General features: G+C 41.2%; 1 protein-coding gene across 3 annotated transcripts in view; it reads right to left on the bottom strand.

The window, feature by feature from the left end:
• The window catches only part of LOC126353868 (methionine--tRNA ligase, mitochondrial-like), a 112,081-nt gene extending 90,778 nt beyond the window's left edge, over window positions 1–21,303 (bottom strand). Inside the window, exons 1-3 of one of the 3 annotated variants that reach the window (XM_050003048.1) lie at window positions 21,014–21,285; window positions 20,660–20,937; window positions 4,087–4,318 (exon numbers count right to left, since the gene is read on the bottom strand). In XM_050003048.1, the coding sequence (XP_049859005.1) occupies window positions 4,087–4,318; window positions 20,660–20,937; window positions 21,014–21,137 (634 nt within the window). In that variant the 5' untranslated portion in view covers window positions 21,138–21,285. Of the gene's footprint in view, window positions 1–4,086; window positions 4,319–20,659; window positions 20,938–21,013 lie in introns of all 3 variants that reach the window. The other 2 variants (XM_050003046.1, XM_050003047.1) reach the window with 2 other exon arrangements.
• Between the last annotated feature and the right edge of the window lie 815 nt (window positions 21,304–22,118).

Raw genomic sequence — 22,118 nt, forward strand, 5'->3', positions numbered from 1 at the left:
TCCCTTGCACTGACACCCTTTGTTTCCTGTTAGCGAGGTATGACTTGAACCATTTTGCAGCACTGCCCATGACACCATAGAATTCTAATTTATTTAAAAGGATGTTGTGGTTTCCACGATCGAATGCCTTTGACAAATCACAGAAAATACCTGCTGCTTGTAACTTGTTATTTAATGAATTAAGTACATTTTCACTGTAGGTGTAAATAGCCTTTTCGATATCAGAACCCTTCAGAAATCCAAACTGTGTTCTTGATAATATGTTATTTGTGGTCAGATGGTTGAGAAGCTGCCTGTACATTACTTTTCTAAAATTTTTGAGAATGCTGGCAGAAGTGAAATAACTGGGTCAATGGAATGTGACCTCTGCCATGCACCTCAAGATGTTTTGCACATTAGAAATCTAGATGTGTAGAAGCAAGCTGTGTTTAGTGGCCTGCTCATGAGTGGGCAGCAGGTTTGTTCATACTTGGCCATTCGCATGCTCAGAGTTATTGTGGACTTGTTAAGAAACAATGAGTGAGGCCCCTAGCACAATTGTGCTCAGCAGCTGGCCCACAACTGGAGATCAGAATATTTGCGTTGCTCCTCATATGCATGGAATTATTCTGAGTCTGCTAAGATGAGCCATTTGAAGGTATGGTAAACTGTAGCTGATGAATTTGTTAATGGAGTTTCTGTTCTGTCTATGTCTGAGACACAGTATTTTACTGTGGCCAAGTGCATTTATATTTTATTTAGGCAAGGAACCTTCAACTTGTATAGATACTGTAATTTTATGATGCCACAATTATTTCAGAACTAACCAGCGCATCAATATAGTGTGGAATAACTATCATCAGTGCACACACTGTTGTAGACTGAAAATCTCATTCTTATCTACAATCATTGTTACCTCTGATTTATCAAGATAAGTGTTTGTATGCCAACAAATCATTTTTAGTCCTAAAAGCTTTCTATTATTTGCAAGTATCTCTGTATGGTAAAGAGAGCATGACAAATGTAATAACTGAAACTTACAACCATTTTCATCTTAATTTGGAGTAGGAGCGTTCCAACAAATCAAGTGGAAAGTTTTGTCATAGCCAAAACTTTGTGAAAAATGGGCCGGCCACAGCCTACTGAGATCTTTGTAATGTCAATCTGTGACAACTGAGTACCTTGGTACATTGTTGTGTGTTGTCCATCTTCAGTGGATGCACAAGCACTCTTCCATTCAGAAACCTACTTCTTAATCATTTAAAATGGAGGGGGCAAATCCTTTAGGACTGAATCTCACTTGCCATACATATTCTTGCATGTTAAAATTCCACAACATAGTCCTTACCAAAATTTTTTTCCATTTTTTTATGAAAATCTTAAAATGTGAGTGACAGCAAGATCTCACCAAACAAGCAATAGGACGAAAGTCCCTGAAACTTTACACTGTGCTAGTTTATGAATCCTACTGTCAAAATATAATGGTATTTTGGCTACATTAATCCTGGTAAAATCTTGAACAGTGCTCATACTACACCTATTAACTCTTACATCTTCTGCTGTTTTACCAGTATATTTTATAATCAATCATGAGCAATTGAATTAGTTTTCCCTAGGAATTTGATTTCTCATAACATTCTCCCTTTCCTGATAATGAATTCACACAGAATGTATGTCTGCTCATTCTCAGTCTGTAACTGGATATATTCCTCTTTTCTAGACAATGCTTCACACGAAGACCAACTTAATTTAAAAGTTCAAAACAACTGCCTCCATTCAGCAATATCGATTCTATACTTGTAAAAATAGTATGTTCTTGATTATTAGGAATAGCCACTCAAATCTGCAAGTTTCTCTCAAAACAGATTTATTTTCTTAAATATCAAACAAATGTAACAAAAAGTAATCAGTCCAGACTGCAAAATATGTGTAATCTTATCATATGGTGCCCGGTTTCAGTCATACATAGACTGGGCACATGGAGTCGATGTGCGAAGTCTTTGTAAGCACTAAAGAGCACTTATTGTAAACTGCCTTTGAGGCTAGGTGTCCTTTAGCATTTACAACAACTCTGCTCATCAACTCCACACATCGCAAATGGAGTGTTACTGGTCTGAAGGTGGTCTAACTATGAATGAAACGGTTTACTGTACCATTAAAAACGATGCACCATTTTTTAACTGGAAGGATTGTTTTTTGTTACATAACAAGAAAAGACTGCTGATGTTCCCACAAAGACTTACAAAATGGTATCATATAAATGATGTTATTAACCTCATATTAATGTACAAACAGCAATTAAAGTATAACTCTACAAAAATGAAATTTAATTCACCACATAGCACATAGGATTACTCTCAAAGACAGTAAATAAAACTGTACAAATGCATTGTTTCACGATGTATATGCCAATAAAATTTTCTTAAGCTACCGCCTGCATCAAGGAGTGACTATCATGTCCTTGCTGCTTCAGTCCTACCACGTGTGACACCGCTTATGTCCACTCCAGCAACATAAGGTAATGTTCTGATTGCAAGAGTGTATGTTATGTAAACATTATTTGCATAAATAAATATGTATGTAGTGAATTAAATAAAATTGCCTTTACACAGCCAATGGCTTTTGTTTCTTCTCCGTCTAATTTTTAAACTCGGGATGGCAAACATTGTAAAGTACTTCATCATCAGAATACATCTCGTGCAGCTTAGTTGTCGATGAGAAACACCAAGTGAACTTTAGAGCAGCCATGTTTATAAACACTACATTAGGCATCAAATGGCTGCAGCAGCACTGGTGCTCCAGGCAGTTACTTGTATCCTTGTGGTAAACAAAATTGCTTTCATTGACAAAGTCTGAGGCGAGGTGCTACATTTGGTCAAATAAATTTGACGGAAGGAAACAACTGACAAAAATTCCAAATTACACTGCGTCAAATATATCTGGAAATTTGATAGTGTAGTGCCACCCTAGAGACTGGTTCACTGGAAGTTTTATGTCGGCACAGTGGTCTTGCAACCAAATCATTACTTATGTGGTGGTGGACTTGGCACCGGTGATGTACAGGTAACAGAAAGGATGGCAGCAGCAACCACAACAGGCACCAACTGACAATGACCAAGGAGCACTTGGCCAAAAGTTCATTTGTTTTTAACTACATGATGTGGCTGGAAGCTGGAAATTTTTTTATCAATAATTAAAATGGTTTCTTACTGCACTGAAAAGAATGTATTACCAGGGGAATATTCAGAAGAGAACACTACCTCAATCAACATTATGATCATGATGATAAACGAAAATAATGATGGTGGTGATTGCGGGTTTCAGACACTGTGCAGTTATTCACACTTAATTATAATTTCAACAAAAGAAAACAAAAATTTCAAAATAAGTGGAGGACAAAATGCAAAGTATTCCAATGAAACAGAATGCCAAGGAAACAAAACGTAATGAAGATTAAAATTAAACATCTCATCAAGGACAAGGAGCATTAGAGATGAAACACGAACTCTGATTGGACAAGGATGGAGAAAAATTGGCTATGTACTTTTCAGAAAAACAATTGATTTGGGTAAACCTAAATGTAGATGGGTCAGAGGGAATTAGAACACTGCTTCTCCTCACCAAGAATTCAGTATGGTAAACACTTGCAAGGACGACAAAAGTATACAAATATTGCACCAACGTCTTTGTAGATTTATGTCACAACACAGCCTCTCCTGACCGCTTAGAATGCACCCATCACATATCTATGTTTTGACTTTGAGGGGGGAGGGTGAAGGGAGGGGGAGGGGGAGGGGAGGGAGGGGAGAGAGAGAGAGAGTGAGAGAGAGAGAATTTTAAGGTGCTCAACAGCAAGATTATTAGTGTAACTTCTAAAAATAAAGTTCGGAGATGAATGTGGTTAAAACAATTGCAATTAAAAATACCTAAAATATGTCAATTACATTCTCCAATTTTCATCACATTTGCTACTCTTTACACCCAGTCACGAGGACTGTAAAATTTGTAACTTGATATAGTCACCCTGGTAACATGTTGCACTCTGTCAGGTAACATATGTGAGTATCTGTATTTGAATCACAAAATCAAACAGTTTACGCATATTACCATCACGAAGCCAGTGAAGCAAATCTTGCTGAAAATTACTCAAGCGAAACATATAGTTATCTTCTACTGTAAACTCAGCAGGTTGGCCAGATTCCACAGAAACTTTGCATAACGACCCATCACGGCCAACTTCCTCCCGCAGTTGAGATGCTGCCAGAAATGTCTCATCAGACACACAGTACCAGCCATGATACTGACCTTTATATATGTATCCACCTTTCCTTAAATCATTCTGAAACAACGGAAAAATTATATTTCATTTCTGACATAGGATTTTAAAAACAATAAGTCAATTAATATTACTTTGAACACAAGTTACAAGGCATCTAGACATTCACATCCTATAAACTTTCTGGCCTTTGGTAAAACACAGTTAGGTAACAAAGATCATTAGAAACCATCTAACTAAATATTCTGAATGTTTTAGTTTGGTAATGCAAGATAAATTCCGTATGTATAATGTGAAAGTCATTTTAATTATCAATGATTGCATCAGACAACACATCTACATACATACTCCGCAAGCCACCATGCAGTGTATCACTATGAATTTCCCTTCCTGTTGCAGTTGCAAATGGACCAAGTGGAAAATGACTGTCTAAAAGACTGGAGTTAAATGATGTATATTCACTGTCTGAATAGGGGTGCTAAAAACAGTTTAACTGCTTTTTCTAGAATAAATATTGTCCTGGCCATCCTGATGGATTTATTAACTTTCGTAAGCACTGTTGTTATAATAACACTGTGCTCACTAGTCCTTGTCTTTACAGTGACACTGTCAAAAAGGCCAGGCCAGTTTGCAGCTATGACGTCTAAAATGTTTACATTATGTTTGGGCTGTCTAACTAGTTGTTAGAGGCAGTTTCAGGAAACACGTTCAAAGGTACTTCGCAAGACTGACTGTGCATACCACCTGCAGTGAATCCACAGACTTCCTAATCTATACTCAGTTGATTACAGTCACTTCCAACTAACACTACACAATTTGGGTATTTCTGTGCACTACTGAGTGTAGGCTTTCCATAAATGATTCTACAACTGTTAAGGCAGAATCAGGGGTCGATAAAAAATCCAGTAATTAACTTGAGTTCACTTAAGCCTGCTAATCCTGTCCAGGTAACTTTAGAAACGGGCTAAAGTTTGACCTTGACAGACACAATATTTTTGTCACCAGCAATGAATGTTTCCATTCACACGACGTCTAGTCCGTCTTTTCAACATATGTTGCATGCCTTGCTAAAAATTTAAGTTTTCTATTTCAGGTTTCAGGCAGCTCTCAGTTCCAAGAATAATTTGAGCACAACTTTTCTGAGGGTAGTGAGTCCAGGAACTCTGTTACGAATACTCTTGAGAATTTGGTTGAAATTTTGACAGCCAACTACTTTGTACATGATCTGATTTTGGTCTATGCTTATCGAGTGATGAGCATTCATCAAATGACCTCAAACAACTGCCTAGCCTAAAAGAAAAAACAACCCACGAGTCCTCGAAAAGTACTCTGTTACCAAGTAACTACTTCCTTTGTGTAGTGCACCCCTATCCTATCAAGGGAGTCCTACAAACCTCCACCCCATAACAAAGGTCCAGAAATCTGTAGCCATGACCATTCGAGAATAATTGGAGCCTCTGGCTAAGACACTTCAATCAGCTCCAAACCAAAGGACTGTAATGGGTAAGGTGTCGCAAATTGTAAGCTGTGCTTGCATCCAGTGAACGAGGCCAGCAGTCTTCACCACTTCTGCCAGGAACTGAAGATGACCTCAGAATACAAGAGATGAGCATCACTGGTGCCGACAAGAGTAAAAACTTGGTGACTACTGCAACCTCCACCCTCGATAGAGCCACCTCCACATCTAAGATGAGCCCCCCCCCCCCCTCCCCAAATACTCACACCGACTGCTTTTCAGCCCTGGACGCTATTCCAACACTGGAGCTCCTAAAAAAGTAATACACTCCTCCCCTTGTGCGCCTGCTCAGACCCTACTGAAAGAGTGGGCCACCTGTCCTCTCAAAAAATGGATGGGCAACACCACATGGCCAGCCTCCACATTGACACACTGCTTCAAGCAACATGACTGCTTAACCACCGCCATTTGTCCACAGTGAGTGTGGATCCCATGCTTCGGATACAGTGGAAGGTGCCGTGACAGCAGAGTCCATGGGTGAAACAAGCAACACCTGAGGTGCCCCACATGATGCACCAATTCCTCCGCTGCACCACAACTCAAGGCAGCAGCCTACAGATTGCTGATCATGACCATAAACACCTTCATATCTTCAGCTGTTTTCAAACTGCAGCCAGCTGCTCCTGCATCCTCACACAAGATGCACCAACCCTATCCATCCTACTACCACTACTACTACTACTACTACTAACTAGAGAATTAAACTATGGAAACAAACAGAGAAGCTAAATATGCAACTTGCTAGTCTATTGGTACTTCACAGTGTCATATTTGTTAAAAGGAAACACAATCGGCCTAAACAAATTTTCAGCCATTTATTTTGATATTATATATAGTGTAGTATGGAATGCTTGCTGCTATCAAGTCTTACACTCCCCCTAGTTCCAACACGCTGAGGGAAATATACAACTAATGTATCTGGTTATAATTGTTCAGAGATCTTTTCTTCTTGTTGTTTTGCAGCAGATCAACAACTGTGAAGTTACACTTTCCAAACTCATAAGGAATTTGATACTTTGATATATGAGTAACCAGCTTCTGTCATAACAGTGGCTCCTTGCAATGTGTATATGTGAGCATAATGACTTTTGTTTCTCTGGCTGTAGTAAAATGGGCTAGTTGTAATCAAAACTATCTCAAACACAACGTGACATATCAAGACATTCTAACTGGTTGTCTAATTGTTACGACTAGTGCAGCACAACCTCAAGTAAAATTTCCTCTTTTTTTTCGTGTGATATAGAAGGATTGAAGTATCAATGAGAATAGTGCATTGAACAATGGAGTACTTTCTATATGTAGCTTCCAATATGGAAGCACGACATATTAATGGTTTATTGGGACAGGGGGAGTGGGCATTAAGCTTTCCATAAAATGTGTGTGTTTTCCTTTGACAGGAACAGTTAGTTCATCAACAGAATAACGATAGGTAAAGCATTCCTGCAGACAGCTCCAATATCCACAGCATAGATGACAGGTTGTACTTCCTATGATTTGGTTGTTTTGTGGGCATTTAGTATGTCAGCTGCATGCAGACAATTATTCTCAGCCCAGTACATAGTTTTAATCTGCCAGGAAGCTTCATATTGGCACACACTTCACTGCAGAATGAAAAATTCATTCTGGAATTTCTCTTTGCTAAAATTTATCCCATTGTGTGGCGTCCAATGTTTTCACGATATGGCAATTTTAATTTATTATAACTTTGCGGTCGGATGCTGGTTTTCTGTGTTTGCAGTGAGGGAAGTCTTGGGCAATATCTATCTGTGAATCAAGTAGACTTAATTCTGCATGTTTTCGTATTTTTGAATGCTTGTGTATTACATTTTCTGAGGTAGAAATCAGGAACTAGCCCACCACTTGTTACACGAGCTTAGAAAGCTGCCTAAACACCAGTCAGGCTGACCAGTGTTCCAAACCAAGACACATTACTCCACCACATGGATCTGACCTGGGTCTACCTCACCTCCCTATCTTGAAAGCCTGTACTTGCCTGACTCTGATGCATTAATTTCCCAGCAGAAGCAATAAATCATTTTCGTGGTCTTAATAATTACTGTTGACTGTGCTCTGTTATTGCCCATCATCACCATTGCTTTCAGTCTAATATTAGCTTCACATTTAGTAGCTTTCAATTCAGTGTCTTGTAAAGAGTACATTTGCTTAACAGTGAACTTTGCGTCTGGATCCATAGGCCGAAATGCTCAGTTCTATGGGATTTTTTCAGAAAGACTGACAAAAGCTGTTGTGGTCTGCGCAATCTGTCAACAGGAAATACATTCCCACAGTTAATCCAGTAATCTAATGGAAACATCATCTGTTCATAAATATTGCATCTGTCACTTATTCGTAAGGAACATACATTTTTATGCACTACTTCTTTACCTCTCCTTGAAATATAATCAGTTTTTTGCCTCTAAGACAAACTGGGCAACAAACTGCCAGTTGGCTTCTATCCCAGGTTCTTTTACCGACCTTTGTTTGATGATTTTTCTGATATTTAGCCAGCACAAGTCGCCAGCATTGTCATAGCTGGTGGTGGCCTGGAGTCAAATTTGTGGCTACAGATTACATGTACCTGGTGTGCCAACATCCAAGGGCTTTCCTGTGGCCATTGCTGGTGCAATTCTACACTTGCTACCTGCAATGATCATTCACTGCAGCATAGGAATTCAGGATTTTTCATCTTGAGGCTTTCTTCTTCCTTGTTGAAGCTATTCTCTTATTTGCATATTTCTATAGGTTCTGTAAACAAGCAGGGGTGATAGCTCCTCTCTACAGCAAGAACTACCTTGTCAGTAAGTTTCACTACGTGGTCAGTCCCAGACAGTGTGTGCTCCACCACAGCCAATTTCTCGACTGGCCCCAACCTGCAATGCCACTTATGTTCAGTGATCCCTGAGTTGATTGATCATCCAGTCATTCCAACATAGATTGATCTTCTTCGTCAATTTGTGTGATATATGGTCCATTCTGTCCATCTCTCTGGTAATGTATGGCAGAAAGGCCATACACGACATTTCTTTTACTGATGTGTCATTTCGTTGAATGTTTGACTCTGTGACACTTCTTATGCAACTGGTGGAGTACCCACTGCTCCTCATGACCTTTCCACCAAACATTCACAGAGTGATGGACAGAATCAGCCATGTATTGTGCAAATAAAGCATAAAGACTATTTATAAACTGACAAAGAAGATCAAACAGTATCTCAGATTAGCAAAGGAGGAAAGAGGCCCACTTGTAATGTCAGGAATATATAACATACAATTTACACGGTGACAGAATAATGAAATGAGTAGTGGCAGCCATGGGCAGGTGGCTGCACTGCAGGTTCGTTACAGTTAATGAGTAAACATCCACCATTTCAGTAATCATGGATCACTGGAAAGGACAACAGCATGCGTTAGCCATAGAAATGTTTTATGAAAACAATGATAGTTTGATAGCAGCGCAGTTGGAGTTTCGACATTTTTATAATTTAGGACGTCATGATGCTATTCCATCAAAACAAGCGATAAAATGTTGGATTAATAACTCTGAAGAGACTGGATCTGTCCTCAAGAAAAAACCAATAGGATGACCAAGAAGTGTGCATTCTCCAGCAAACCTTGCTGTTGTACACGAGTCTGACTTAAGGAGCCCACAGCGTTCAATTCGTAAGCAAGCAGCAGTGGTTGGAATGTCCCGGGAGTGTGTTCGCAGAATTCTTCATCTTGATTTAAAATTTCATCCGTACAAACTAAATATTGTGCAACAATTGAACAACAATTGCCGGTTACGAACAGGATTGTTTCAACTAACGATAACAAAAACAAACAAAAACGATGAATTTCTAAACATGTTGTGGATGGCAGATGGGGCACATTTTCATATTAGGCCTACAGATTATGTGAATAAACAGAACTACCGTTACTGGGCAAACACAAACCCTAATGACGATCTTGAGAGCCCTTTACATGCTAGTAAAGTGAAGGTATGGTGTGGTGTTCCATCACAAGGGATTATCAGATCATATTCTTTCGCAAATGGACAGGTAAACACAATAACTGCCAATGGCGATTGTTATGTGGAGATATTACAAACTTTTGTTACACCTGCATTGAACTACTTTCCAAACGTTCAAGAAGCTCGCTTTAAAGAGGATGGAGAACAATTGTCCAAACGTTCAAGAAGCTTGCTTTAAAGAGGATGGAGTAACATCGCACATTGCATGACAATCAGTGGCATGTGTGTGAGAACTGTTTGGCAACAGTGTCATCTCACGATTCGGTAACATTCCCCGGTACCCCAGATTGCCAGATTTATCTGTTTGTGATTTTTTTCTTGTGGGGCTACCTCCAAGAGCAAAGTCTTCACGACTCAACCAAGAACCCTGGATGAGTTAAAACACAGAATTCGGGATGCAATTCACAATATCCCAGCTGAGATGTCACAGGGGTCAATGAGAAATCTCAACAGGAAATTTCACTAATGTATTCGTACAGGAGAACACAATCTAAAGGAAGTAATTTTAAAAAAATTATAAATGCCATCAGTGTTTCATAAATAGCAAAGTTGTAAGGTTTCAATTACTGTGAAACCAATTTCTTTCCTTCATCACTTCTAGTTTTATTGGACTGTGGAAATGTTCCAGTTTTTCTATGTCATTCTATACATGCGAGAAAGTCCATGTTGGAATGACTGGACCAGCAATCACTGAACATTGTACATTGGGGCAGGAGGAGGATTGGTTGGTTGGTTGGTTGATTGGTGTTGAAGGGACCAAACAGCAAGGTCATCAGTCCCTTGTTTCAAGTGTGGTCCATTCATACAACTTGACATCTCAGAAAAGTCAGAACAATAAAAGGGAAAAGGCTAAAAAACATAACTACAGTCGTGTCGTCAATGGCAAAAACAAAAGAAGGGAAGTCAGCAAAAGAGCAACCTCAAGGCTATACTACAGGCAGGAAATACCCCACCTCTAAAGCAGTAGAGTCAAGACCACCTGCTATTTAAAAGTGTTCAACCACTAGAATATAAAAGTGCATATGGGAAAGAGAGACTAACCAATTCTAAAAACTGATAAAAACAGAGTAAAAGGGAATGGAAAGAAAAGATGATTGGTCAGGGATGGGAGTCCACCCCAACCCTCACCGCCCTGCCCCAACACCAGAGTGAGATTAAAAACCTTAAAGCTGAGAATAAAAGCCACTTTCACGGAGGAAGCTGAGAACCAGTTCAACCATCCGGGAATCGCCAGCCAATATTAAAGGTAAAGTGCAGGGAAGTCTGTACTTAGTACACAGAGCCAAAAGAAGGGGGATTCCACCAAAATATGGGCTACTGACTGGAAGGCTATACAACCACAAAGTGAGGGGGGTGGGGGGGGGGGGGTGGGGGGCGCTCGTTAAGCAAAAGAAAACCATGGGTCAGCCTGGTATGGCCTATGCAGAGATGACATAGGGTAGTTGAGGCCTTTCAGTAGAGGTGGAAGGAAGAATGCCACAGGACTGGTGTCACCTTAATCGCACGAAGTTTATTAGACAGGGAGGTAGCCTCCCAAGAGTTGGCCCATGATTGTGCAAAGTGGGACTTGATGTGAAGCCGTAAATCCGCTGCAGGAGGGGTTACAGAAAATGGGAGCGGTAAGTGACTGCTCCCCCAGCCAAACGATCACCAACCTTATTACCTGGGATAGCCACATGGCCAGGGACCTAAATTAAGACAACGGAACAAGCAGCACGGTGAAGATCGGCGAGATCGTCATAGATGGCTAAGACCAAGTGATGGCAGGAAAAACACCAGTCAATAGCCAGAAGGCCACTCATTGAGTCTTTATATATCAAAACGCAGTTGTGTTGGGACTGTTCAATATAGGTAATGGCCTGGGAAATTGCCATCAATTCCGCAGTAAACACCCCACATGTAGGTGCCAGGAGATAATTTTCCGTCCCAACAGAGGACACGAAGGCATATCCCACATGATCAGCAGATTTAAAGCCATCGGTGTAAAAAACAACAGCATCCCGTAAAATTCGGCGGAAGAAACAAAGGAACACCTTCGTGAGAATGGAATCTTTTGGACCTTGGCAGAGATCCATCCGAATTCGGGGCCGGGGAACTAACCAAGGGGGGTGTTGGGGAGGGAGCGTGGGAGATGGGACAGTGGGAGATGGGACAAAGAAGGAAGCTGAAAATCATAGTGAAGAGACACAAGGCGGAGCCCAACCGGTAAACCCGCCTGAGGGCGGGAATCAGGAGGATGACGTTCATGGTCTGGGAATAGGATAGAATAGGAAGGATGAATGGGAGAGGAACAGACAGTGATTGCATAAGAAACCAAAAGCTGGGACCGCCGAACAGAAAGGGGGAGGAGGGGGTGGGGGGATCCCAGCTTCAACCAGGAGACTATCGATAGGGCTAGTAGGGAAAGCACCAGTGGCCAAACAGATACCACAATGGTGGACCGGATCCAGCAGGTGCAGGGCAGAAGGAGCAGCTGAACCATAAACTTGACAACCATAGTCCAAGCGAGACAGCACTAAAGCCCAATAAAGGTGGAGAAGGATGGAGCAGTCCGCACCCCAAGAGGTGTGGCCAAGGAAGTGAAGGACATTGAGTTTACGGAAACATCCTATCTTCAGAAGTCTGATATGAGGCAGCCAAGTGAACTTGTTGTCGAAAAGAAGACCCAGGAAACAGAACTGTGGGACCACAGGTAATCATTGTGCATCGAGACAGAGCTCCGGATCAGGGTGGATCATAGTACGGCGACAGAAGTGGACCACTTGCGATTTTAAAGGAGAGAATTGAAACCCATGTGAGGGGGTCCATGCAGAGTCATGTCGTATAGCTCCCTGGAGCTACGGCTCAGCAGAAGCTATCGAAGAGGAACTAACCCAAATGCAGAAATCATCCACATACAGAAGAGGGGCGACCAAAGGACCAACAGAGGCCACAAGTCCATCGATACCAATGAGGAAAAGAAGTACACTCAATACAGAACCCTGTGGAATGCCATTCTCCTGGGTCCGTGGAGAACTAAAAACAGTGCCAACCCAAATCCTGAACGACCGAAGGAACAGGAAGTGGCGGATAAAAATTGGGACTGGGCCTCGAAGAACCCAATGATGAAGTGTAAGTGAGTGTGAAGCATTCATATATCTGACATGGCTGCAGTTGTTACAACAATCTCCATAAATATAGAAGGAATATCAGCAGAGAAAGAATTATTACTATCCAATATGTGTAAGACAAAGAACTGTGATCTCCTGCTCATCCAGGAAACTCATAGAGGTCCGAATGACAGAAGGCCGAGGATACATGAAATGACATTAATCACTGAGAGACCCAGCGAACAATATGGCAGTGCAATATTTGCTAAACCAGGCCTCAACATCTCGTCCGCAGACGTAACTGTAGATAACGACACAGAAATACTGACTGTAGCAACAGAGACTTATACAGTAACATCAGTGTACAAACCACCAAATAATGTACTCCATTTCAAAGAACCTGATAATTTCAATCTACAACCAGTGAAGTTGGTAATGGGAGATTTTAACTGCCACAGTGTATCATGGGGCTACAGAGAAACAGACCAAAGTGGAGAAGACCTTGAAAACTGGGTAGAAAGCAAGGGGCTTAAGTTAATACATGATCCAAAACTGCCATACTCCTTCAGGAGTGGAAGGTGGGGCCACGATATAACCCAGATAACATCTTTGCAAGTGAAAATGTTGCCCAACAAGTGAAGAAAGAAATGGGAGACCCAATTCCAAGGACACAACACTGAGCAATTATTTGCACTATAAAAGCAGTCATCAAACCCTGCTATACCCCCTTCAAGAGAAGATTTAACTTTAAACGAGCACAATGGGATAAATTTACTGAAGAACTCGATTCCAAAATCTTTGAACTAGATCCTTCTCCAGAGAAATATGATAGCTTTATAAAGCTGGTGAAAGCTGTCTCCTGTAGGCATATACCCCGCGGATGTAGAACAACTTACATACCAGGACTAGACAAAGATACAAAAACACTTATGAATAAATATGAACACCTTTTTGAAGATGACCCATTTGCTGAAGAAACAATACAGGTTGGTGAAGAATTTATACTAGCCATATCAGTTAGAAGGAAAGAAAAATGGTGCAATCTTATGATGCAGCTCGATATGAAACAAAATAGTAGAAAGGTGTGGCAACTGCTGAAAAATCTTGGAAATGACCCAACAGCTATTCCCTCGGCCATCTCTGATATAACACCTAACCAGATACCACATCAGTTACTGCTGAATGACAAAGTTAATAAAAAATCGGCAACACCAAAGATCCCGAGAATTACTGAGGAGAATAACTATATTGGCACACCATTCTCATTGGAAGAATTAGAAACCGCAATATGCTCAATGAAGAACAATAAAGCTGCGGGGTTAGATGACTTGAGGACGGAACAGATAAAAATGTTTGGACCAGCAACCAAGAAGTGGATTCTAGATATGATTAACACCTGTGTCTCAACATTACAAATACCAAAGATCTGGAGAAAAACCAAAGTTGTAGCCTTACTGAAACTGGGGAAACAGCCCACAGATGTCAAAAATTTCCGACCCATATCACTCCTATGTCATCTATACAAAGTTTTAGAGAGAATGATCCTCAATCGCATCTCGGACCAAGTCGATCAAAGACTGATCAGAGAACAATCTGGGCTCCGCCCCGGGAGGTCGTGTTGTGGACAGATCTTGAACCTGACACAGCACATAGAGGATGGATATGAATGCGGGCAGATCACCGGTGTCACCTTTGTGGATCTTACTGCTGCATATCACACCATTAATCACAGGAAAATGTTAATAAAGATCTATGCGATCACGAAAGACTTCCACCTAACACAGTTTATAAGATGCCTGCTACAAAACAGACGTTTCTTTGTTACCCTACAAAATAAGAGGAGCCGGTGGAGGGCACAGAGAAATGGTATCCCCCAAGGAAGTGTGCTAGTCCCACTGCTGTTTAATATTTACACTAATGACCAGTCTGTTAATTCTGTCACAAGATCTTTCATTTATGCAGATGACACGGCACTTGCAGCGCAAGGAAGAACCCTTGAGGAGGTGGAAGAAAAACTCACAACAAGTCTTGAGGCATTATCTAACTACTACGATAGCAACTAACTGAAGCCAAACCCCTCCAAAACACAAGTGTGTGCATTTCACTTACGAAACAGAGAGGCACATAGGAAACTGAGAATAACCTGGAGAGGTCAACAGCTGGCCCACTGTGACATCCCAAAGTACCTCAGAGTGAAGTTGGACCGGTCCCTCACCTTCAAGGACCACTGTACAGATACAAAAATGAAAGTCAGTGCTAGGAACAACATTATTAGGAGACTGACCGGCAACAACTGGGGAGTACACCCACAGGTCCTCCGCACATCTGCCCTCGCTTTGTGCTTCTCCACTGCTGAATATGCAGCACCTGTATGGCAGAACTCCAGCCATGCCAAACAGGTAAATATTGCCCTAAGTGAAACAGGACGAATTGTAACCGGCTGCATGCGGGCAACCACTGTTGACAAAATCTACCACCTCATGGGCGTAGCACCGCCAGACATCCGAAGGAGAACAGTAGCTGAAGTGGAAAGAAAGAAGCAGGAGACAGATCAGACACACCCCGTTTGGATGCGAACATCAAATGCCAAGACTCAAGTCGAGAAAAAGTTTTCTCCAGACAACACGACCAATCCAGACATCACCTGCAGACCATAGGATACAACTCTGGCGTAGCTCATCATCAGAGAAATATTGGGACAACCCCAAGGAAGAACTTGCTATAGGTCATCATCTCCCATACACAACATGGAAGGTAATCAATAGACTTAGAACTGGCGTATCTCGATGTAAGGAGAACATGAAGAAATGGGGATACATCTCAGGGGACGAACTATGTGAATGTGGTGAACCCCAAGACCATCAGCACCTACTCAACTGCAGGAAACTGTCGGAACCTGTGTCCATGGACGATCTGATTATCGCCAATGATAAGGCAGTCTGTGCAGCGGAATACTGGGCAGCACATGGAATATAAAGACGCACATATTCTCTGTAATACCTGTAATATATATGCTATGTATGATATGCTATGTGATATGCTATGTGTGATATGCTATGTAAGATATGCTATGTAAGATATGCTATGTACTATAAGTTATATTTAATATGTTATGTTCTGGACACATATAAATAAATAATGGCTGCAGAGACTAGTTTCATTCAATGGAAAAAAAGACTGATTGAGCAATGAGAGAAAGGGTTCTTGAAATTAGTCAGTCATTAGTACTGTTAGCCTGCAATGAGATAGGCAGTTGATTTGTGACATCTTTTGCTACTTTTTGATGCTGGTATTTTAAACACTGATCCCGAGTCTCACAACAATGAGAAGGTTGACTTTGGGAAATGAGGCGAAAACACTGTTAAGTTTTTTTGTTTTCCAAATTCCTCACTTCTTTTTCAGAATTTATAATCAAATGGCCACTTCTACAGACAGGTCTAATGCAAACTAGAGGAATGGGACTCCGTGCAATAAAACTCAACACAAGTTTTCTCCGCTGCTCATCATCATCATCATCATCATCATCTAAGACTGATCATGCCTTTCAGCGTTCAGTCTGGAGCATAGCCCCCTTATAAAATTCCTCCATGCTCCCCTATCCAGTGCTAACATTGGTGTCTCTTCTGATGTTAAACCTATTACTTCAAAATCATTCTTAACCGAATCCAGGTACCTTCTCCTAGGTCTGCCCCGACTCCTCCTAACCTCTACTGCTGAACTCATGAGTCTCTTGGGTAACCTTGCTTCTCCCATGCGTGTAACATGACCCCACCATCTAATCCTGTTCGCCCTGACTGCTACATCTATAGAGTCCATTCCCAGTTTTTCTTTGATTTCCTCATTGTGGACAACCTCCTGCCATTGTTCCCATCTACTAGTACCTGCAATCATCCTAGCTACTTTCATACCCGTAACCTCAACCTTGTTGATAAGGTAACCTGAATCCACGCAGCTTTCGCTCCCATACAACAAAGTTGGTCGAAAGATTGAACGATGCACAGATATCTTAGTCTTGGTACTGACTTCCTTCTTGCAGAAGAGAGTAGATTGTAGCTGAGCACTCACTCCATTAGCTTTGCTACACCTCGCTTCCAGTTCTTTCACTATGTTGCCATCCTGTGAGAATATGCATCCTAAGTACTTGAAACCGTCCACCTGTTCTAACGTTGTTCCTCCTATTTGGCACTCAATACGTTTATATTTATTTCCCACTGACATTACTTTCGTTTTGGAATTGCTAATCTTCATACCATAGTCCTTACATTTCTGAACTAGCTCTGAAATATTACTTTGCAAACTTTCAATCAAATCTGCTATCACAACTAAGTCATCTGCATATGCAAGACTGTTTATTTTGTGTTCACATATCTTAATCTCACCCAGCCAGTCTATTGTTTTCAACATATGATCCATAATTACCATGAACTCAATTAACCGTCAACTCTAACTGCTGCCTGACTATCCATGTTTAATTGCTTGCAAAAGTTTGCCTCCTATTCCGTAATCTCTTAGAACAGACAATAACTTCCTCCTAGGAACCCGGTCATATGCCTTTTCTAGATCTATAAAGCATAGATACAATTCCCTGTTCCACTCATAACACTTCTCCATTATTTGCCGTAAGCTAAAGATCTGGTCCTGACAACCTCTAAGAGGCCTAAACCCACACTGATTTTCGTCCAATAGGTCCTCAACTAATACTCGCACTTTCCTTTCAACAATACCTGAGACGATTTTACCCACAACGCTGATTAAAGAGATACCTCTGTAGTTGTTACAATCTTTTCTGTTTCCATGCTTCAAGATTGGTGTGATTACTGCTTTTGTCCAGTCTGATGGAACCTGTCCCGACTCCCAGGCCATTTCAATTATCCTGTGTAGCCATTTAAGACCTGACATTCCACTGTATTTGATGAGTTCTGACTTAATTTCATCCACCCTAGCTGCTTTAGTGCACTGCAATCTATTGACCATTTTCTCCACTTCTTCAAATGTGATCCTATTTCCATCATCCTTCCTATCCCATTCTACCTCGAAATCTGAAACATTACTGATCATATTTTCACCTACATTGAGCAACTCCTCAAAATATTCCCTCCATCTGCCCAAGGCACCCACAGGATTCACCAGCAGTTTTCCTAACCTGTCCAAAATACTTGTCATTTCTTTCCTACCTCCCTTTCGATTACTGCTAATTACACTCCAGAACGGTTTTCCAGCTGCTTGACTCATAGTCTCCAACCTGTTTCCAAAGTCTTCCCAAGATTTCTTCTTGGATGCTGCAATTATCTGTTTGGCTTTGTTTCTTTCTTCAACATAACTTTCTCTGTCTACCTAAGTTCTAGTATGTAGCCATTTTTGATACGCCTTCTTTTTCCTTTTACAGGCTTCCTTGTCTGTGTCATTCCACCATGCTGTTTGCTTCATCCTACTTTTACACACTACTGTTCCAAGACATTCTTTAGCCACTTCTAGTACTGTGTCCCTATACCTTGTCCATTCCATTTCCAATGACTGTAATTGACTAAATTCAACTAACTGGTACCTTTCTGAGATCACTGTCATGTACTAGTGCCTAATTTCCTTATCCTGAAGTTTCTCCACTCTTATCCTCCTACGTATGGACCTGACCTCCTGCACTTTCAGCCTCACAATCCCAATTTCACTGCAGATTAAATAATGATCAGTGTCATCAAAGAATCCCCTGAATACACGTGTGTCCTTCACAGCCTTCCTGAACTGTTATTATATAGTCAATGACAGATCTGGTTCCCCTGCCTTCCCAAGTATACCGGGGAATGTTCTTATGTTTAAAAAGGAGTTTGTGATTACTAAGCCCATACTGGCACAGAAATCCAAGAGTTGTTTCCCGTTCCTGTTGGCCTCCATATCCTCTCCAAATTTACCCATAACCTTTACACACCCTTCTGTTCGATTTCCAATCCTGGCGTTAAAATCACCCATGAGTAAAACACTTTCCTTGTCCTTTACTCTAACAACTACATCACTGAGTGCCTCATAAAAACTATTCATCTTATCTTGTTCTGTCCCTTCGCAATGCAAATATACTGACACAATCCTAATTTTCTTGCTAGACACTGTCAAATCTATCCACATCAGTCGTTCGTTTACATACCTTACTGCAACTATGTTGGGTTCCATTTCTTTCCTGGTGTAAAGCCCTATACCCCATTGTGCTATTCCTGCTTTGACTCCTGACAGGTAGACCTTGTATTCTCCCACTTCCTCTTCTTTCTCACCCCTTACCCGAATGTCACTAACAGCTAAATCATTCAGCCCCATCTTACTTGCAGCCTCTGCCAGCTCTACCTTCTTTCCAGAGTAGCCCCCATTGATATTAATAGCACTCCATCTCATTACCATTTGTTTGCCAAGTCGTATCTTAGGAGTCCCTGGTTTGTCAGTTAGAGGTGGGACTCCGTCACCTCCAAAGGTCCGAGGCATTTTGCTCTGATTGTTGTCAGCATCATATTTAAAGTACCAGGGAAGCAGGTTGCTAGCCTTACTTGCCCCGAGTCCCATTGGGTTTTACCCCTAACGGTTGAGGGACTAACTGGTGGATTTGGTAGTGCTTGCCGTATGAGCACAAAGGTGACCATGACTCAGAATATGTCCGAGATGCCCAGTCTTCTTCCAAAGTAACTGGTATCCCGACTGTCAGGACCACATACTTGGCCACTCATATGTTGCCCGTGGTTCATGAACTAGGACATGACTACAGGAACCCACACCATGAACCGCTGCTGATAATCATAGAAATTTTTATTAGAATTATTTGGTTTGGGAACAGATCAGGTGATGATAAGTTTCTGATTACCATTATTTGTACCAATGTATTACATTAAGCTCGTGGTCTAGAGGTAGCATTCTCAGTTCCCGCATGTGGGGTCTCAGGTTCAATTCCCGGCAGGGTCGGGAATTTTCCCTGCCTCAAGATGACTGGGTGGTGTGTGTCGTCATCATCACCATGATTGTCATTCATCCTCATTACGGCCAGAGGGCCTTGCTTAGTAGGCGGTGCAGGTTTCTCACATCGTCCCCTACACTCCTTGGAATATGGGACCTCATCATCATCATTAGATTAAATCTGAAACCTCTCTGCAGAGTCTGGGAAGGCAATAGGAACCCATTGGCAGTTACTTACTGACTAGGAATAAAGATGATAACTAGAATTAAATGACATAATGACTGGCAGATTATAGTGGTTTGTGATTTACTCCAAATATTCTTCAAACTGTTTAAATAAAAGTAATGGCAATTCAACCTCAAAAAATGAACAGTCCCACAGTAAAATGATAGAGGTGGCTGCACACCAACTTTAGAACAGTTGTTGCATAACAGTATCTGTGCACTATACGAACTCTGGTGCAGCTTACAAGCAGTCAGAAAATGAAGTGTGCCAGTATGCTTAGCCTACTTAGAATGAAAAATCTTAATCAGATACTTTTGATGGCTGTGCCACACATGAAAACCATAGAAGTACGCCCTGTCACACAGCAAAACTGCTTTCAATTACAATTATAGGCAATCTTAAACTATTAAAAACAATTCATTCACTATCAACAGTGAGTTGGCAATAGCATACTGGCCTACAATATCTTGTTATGCAAACTACCACTACACATAGCAAACAAACATTTACAAGGGGCAGTCAGCATAAGAATGAGAGATCAACTGCCAAGGCCGTTTCTTATTTTACTGCCATGGGAAAGCAACCATATGCAGATACTATTACTAGCATCTTAGGAATTAATTATTTTGCTCACGCACCCAGAAATGTTCAACTGCTGCTTTATGTCTTTCTTGTGTTGTTCTTACATAATCGGTAAAACCAACATCGAACTGATGAAATGTAGCTTTATATTTATTCGATATATAAGAGCAATAAGTCGGCACATCCATTTTGGCAGAAGCGGCAGCCTGCTGTACTTTCGTGCCATGCTCGTCAGTACCCGTGCTGAAAATGCACTTTGTGCCATACACCAACCGCTGAAATCTTTGAAGTGCGTCCGCTATGACGGCAGTGTACAAATGTCCGAGGTGAGGTGCTGTAACAAGATGCATACCAGCTATTCTGCTTCAAACAGGTGTAACTACACCGACATGTATGAAGTCATCACTTACAAGCATTTACATAGAAAATCGGTGTTGTTATAAAATAGCGATCTTTGTTGTTTTTTGTTGATGACGAAAGATTTCTATACCGTTTGTGACAATTACTGAATTTACACCACCTAACATTCACCATTGTAACGCACCACACATAAACAAACCGTGGTGTAGCAATATCGATTGTGCACAACGCCTAGCAAGTGCTAAGTGAACAGCGAGCGGTCGAACACGGATATTCTGAAAACTGTGTGGGGCAGAGAACTTTTAAGGCCCGTCCACACGCAACGATCTGTCTGCGCAAATATCTGCGCACAACACATCTGCGCAGACAGATCGTTGCGTGTGGACAGAAGATTTGCACCAACCTGAGGTGTGTGCAAACCTGGAAGTTGGAGTTAGAGGTTTGAGCGAAACCTCTCAAATCTGTGGGTTCAAACCATATCTGCGCAGACAAGTTGAGAGCGTGTGGACAGGAGATCGCCGCAAATCTGGCGCGAAACAGCTGTTTGCTAAGTCTAGTGTTTGAATTTGTGCGCACAGGGCATTAAAATGGCTGCTACTCGTCAGTGTTCTCGAGAGTTTGTAGGTGAATTCATTGAAATATATAGAAACCACCTATGTTTGTAGAAGATCAAAAGTAAAGAATATAGTGACCGAGACAAAAAGACAGCAGCATACAATGCTCTAATTGAAAAATTGCGGACAGTTGACGCCTCGGCACACAGAAAACGGTAATAAAAAAATTATTTCTTTGCGAACTGGCGAAGTTATTTGCGGATGGATGTTGAAACTTATAATTATTTCTTAAAGCTTGTAACCCCTCATATTATGAAAAAAATACTTGTATGAGAAGGGCAATTTCACCTCATGAACATTAAGATTCCTAGCAACAGGAAGGAGCTACAAGGATTTGGAATTTTCATCTGCAATATCGAAACAAGCATTGAGTGAAATAATACCCAACACATGTGAAGGTATTTACGCTTTCCTGAAGGATGAGTTCATGAAGGCACATCAAGTAAATTAAGTCTGTCAGCGAACTGTTTACTGTAAAGAGTTATCCAAAGTTCAGAAATCTAGAAGATCTGGTGTAGGAGTAGATCTAGTATACCAGTCA

Source organism: Schistocerca gregaria, chromosome 3 (assembly GCF_023897955.1).
Source record: "Schistocerca gregaria isolate iqSchGreg1 chromosome 3, iqSchGreg1.2, whole genome shotgun sequence".
In the NCBI taxonomy this organism is placed as follows: domain Eukaryota; kingdom Metazoa; phylum Arthropoda; class Insecta; order Orthoptera; family Acrididae; genus Schistocerca; species Schistocerca gregaria.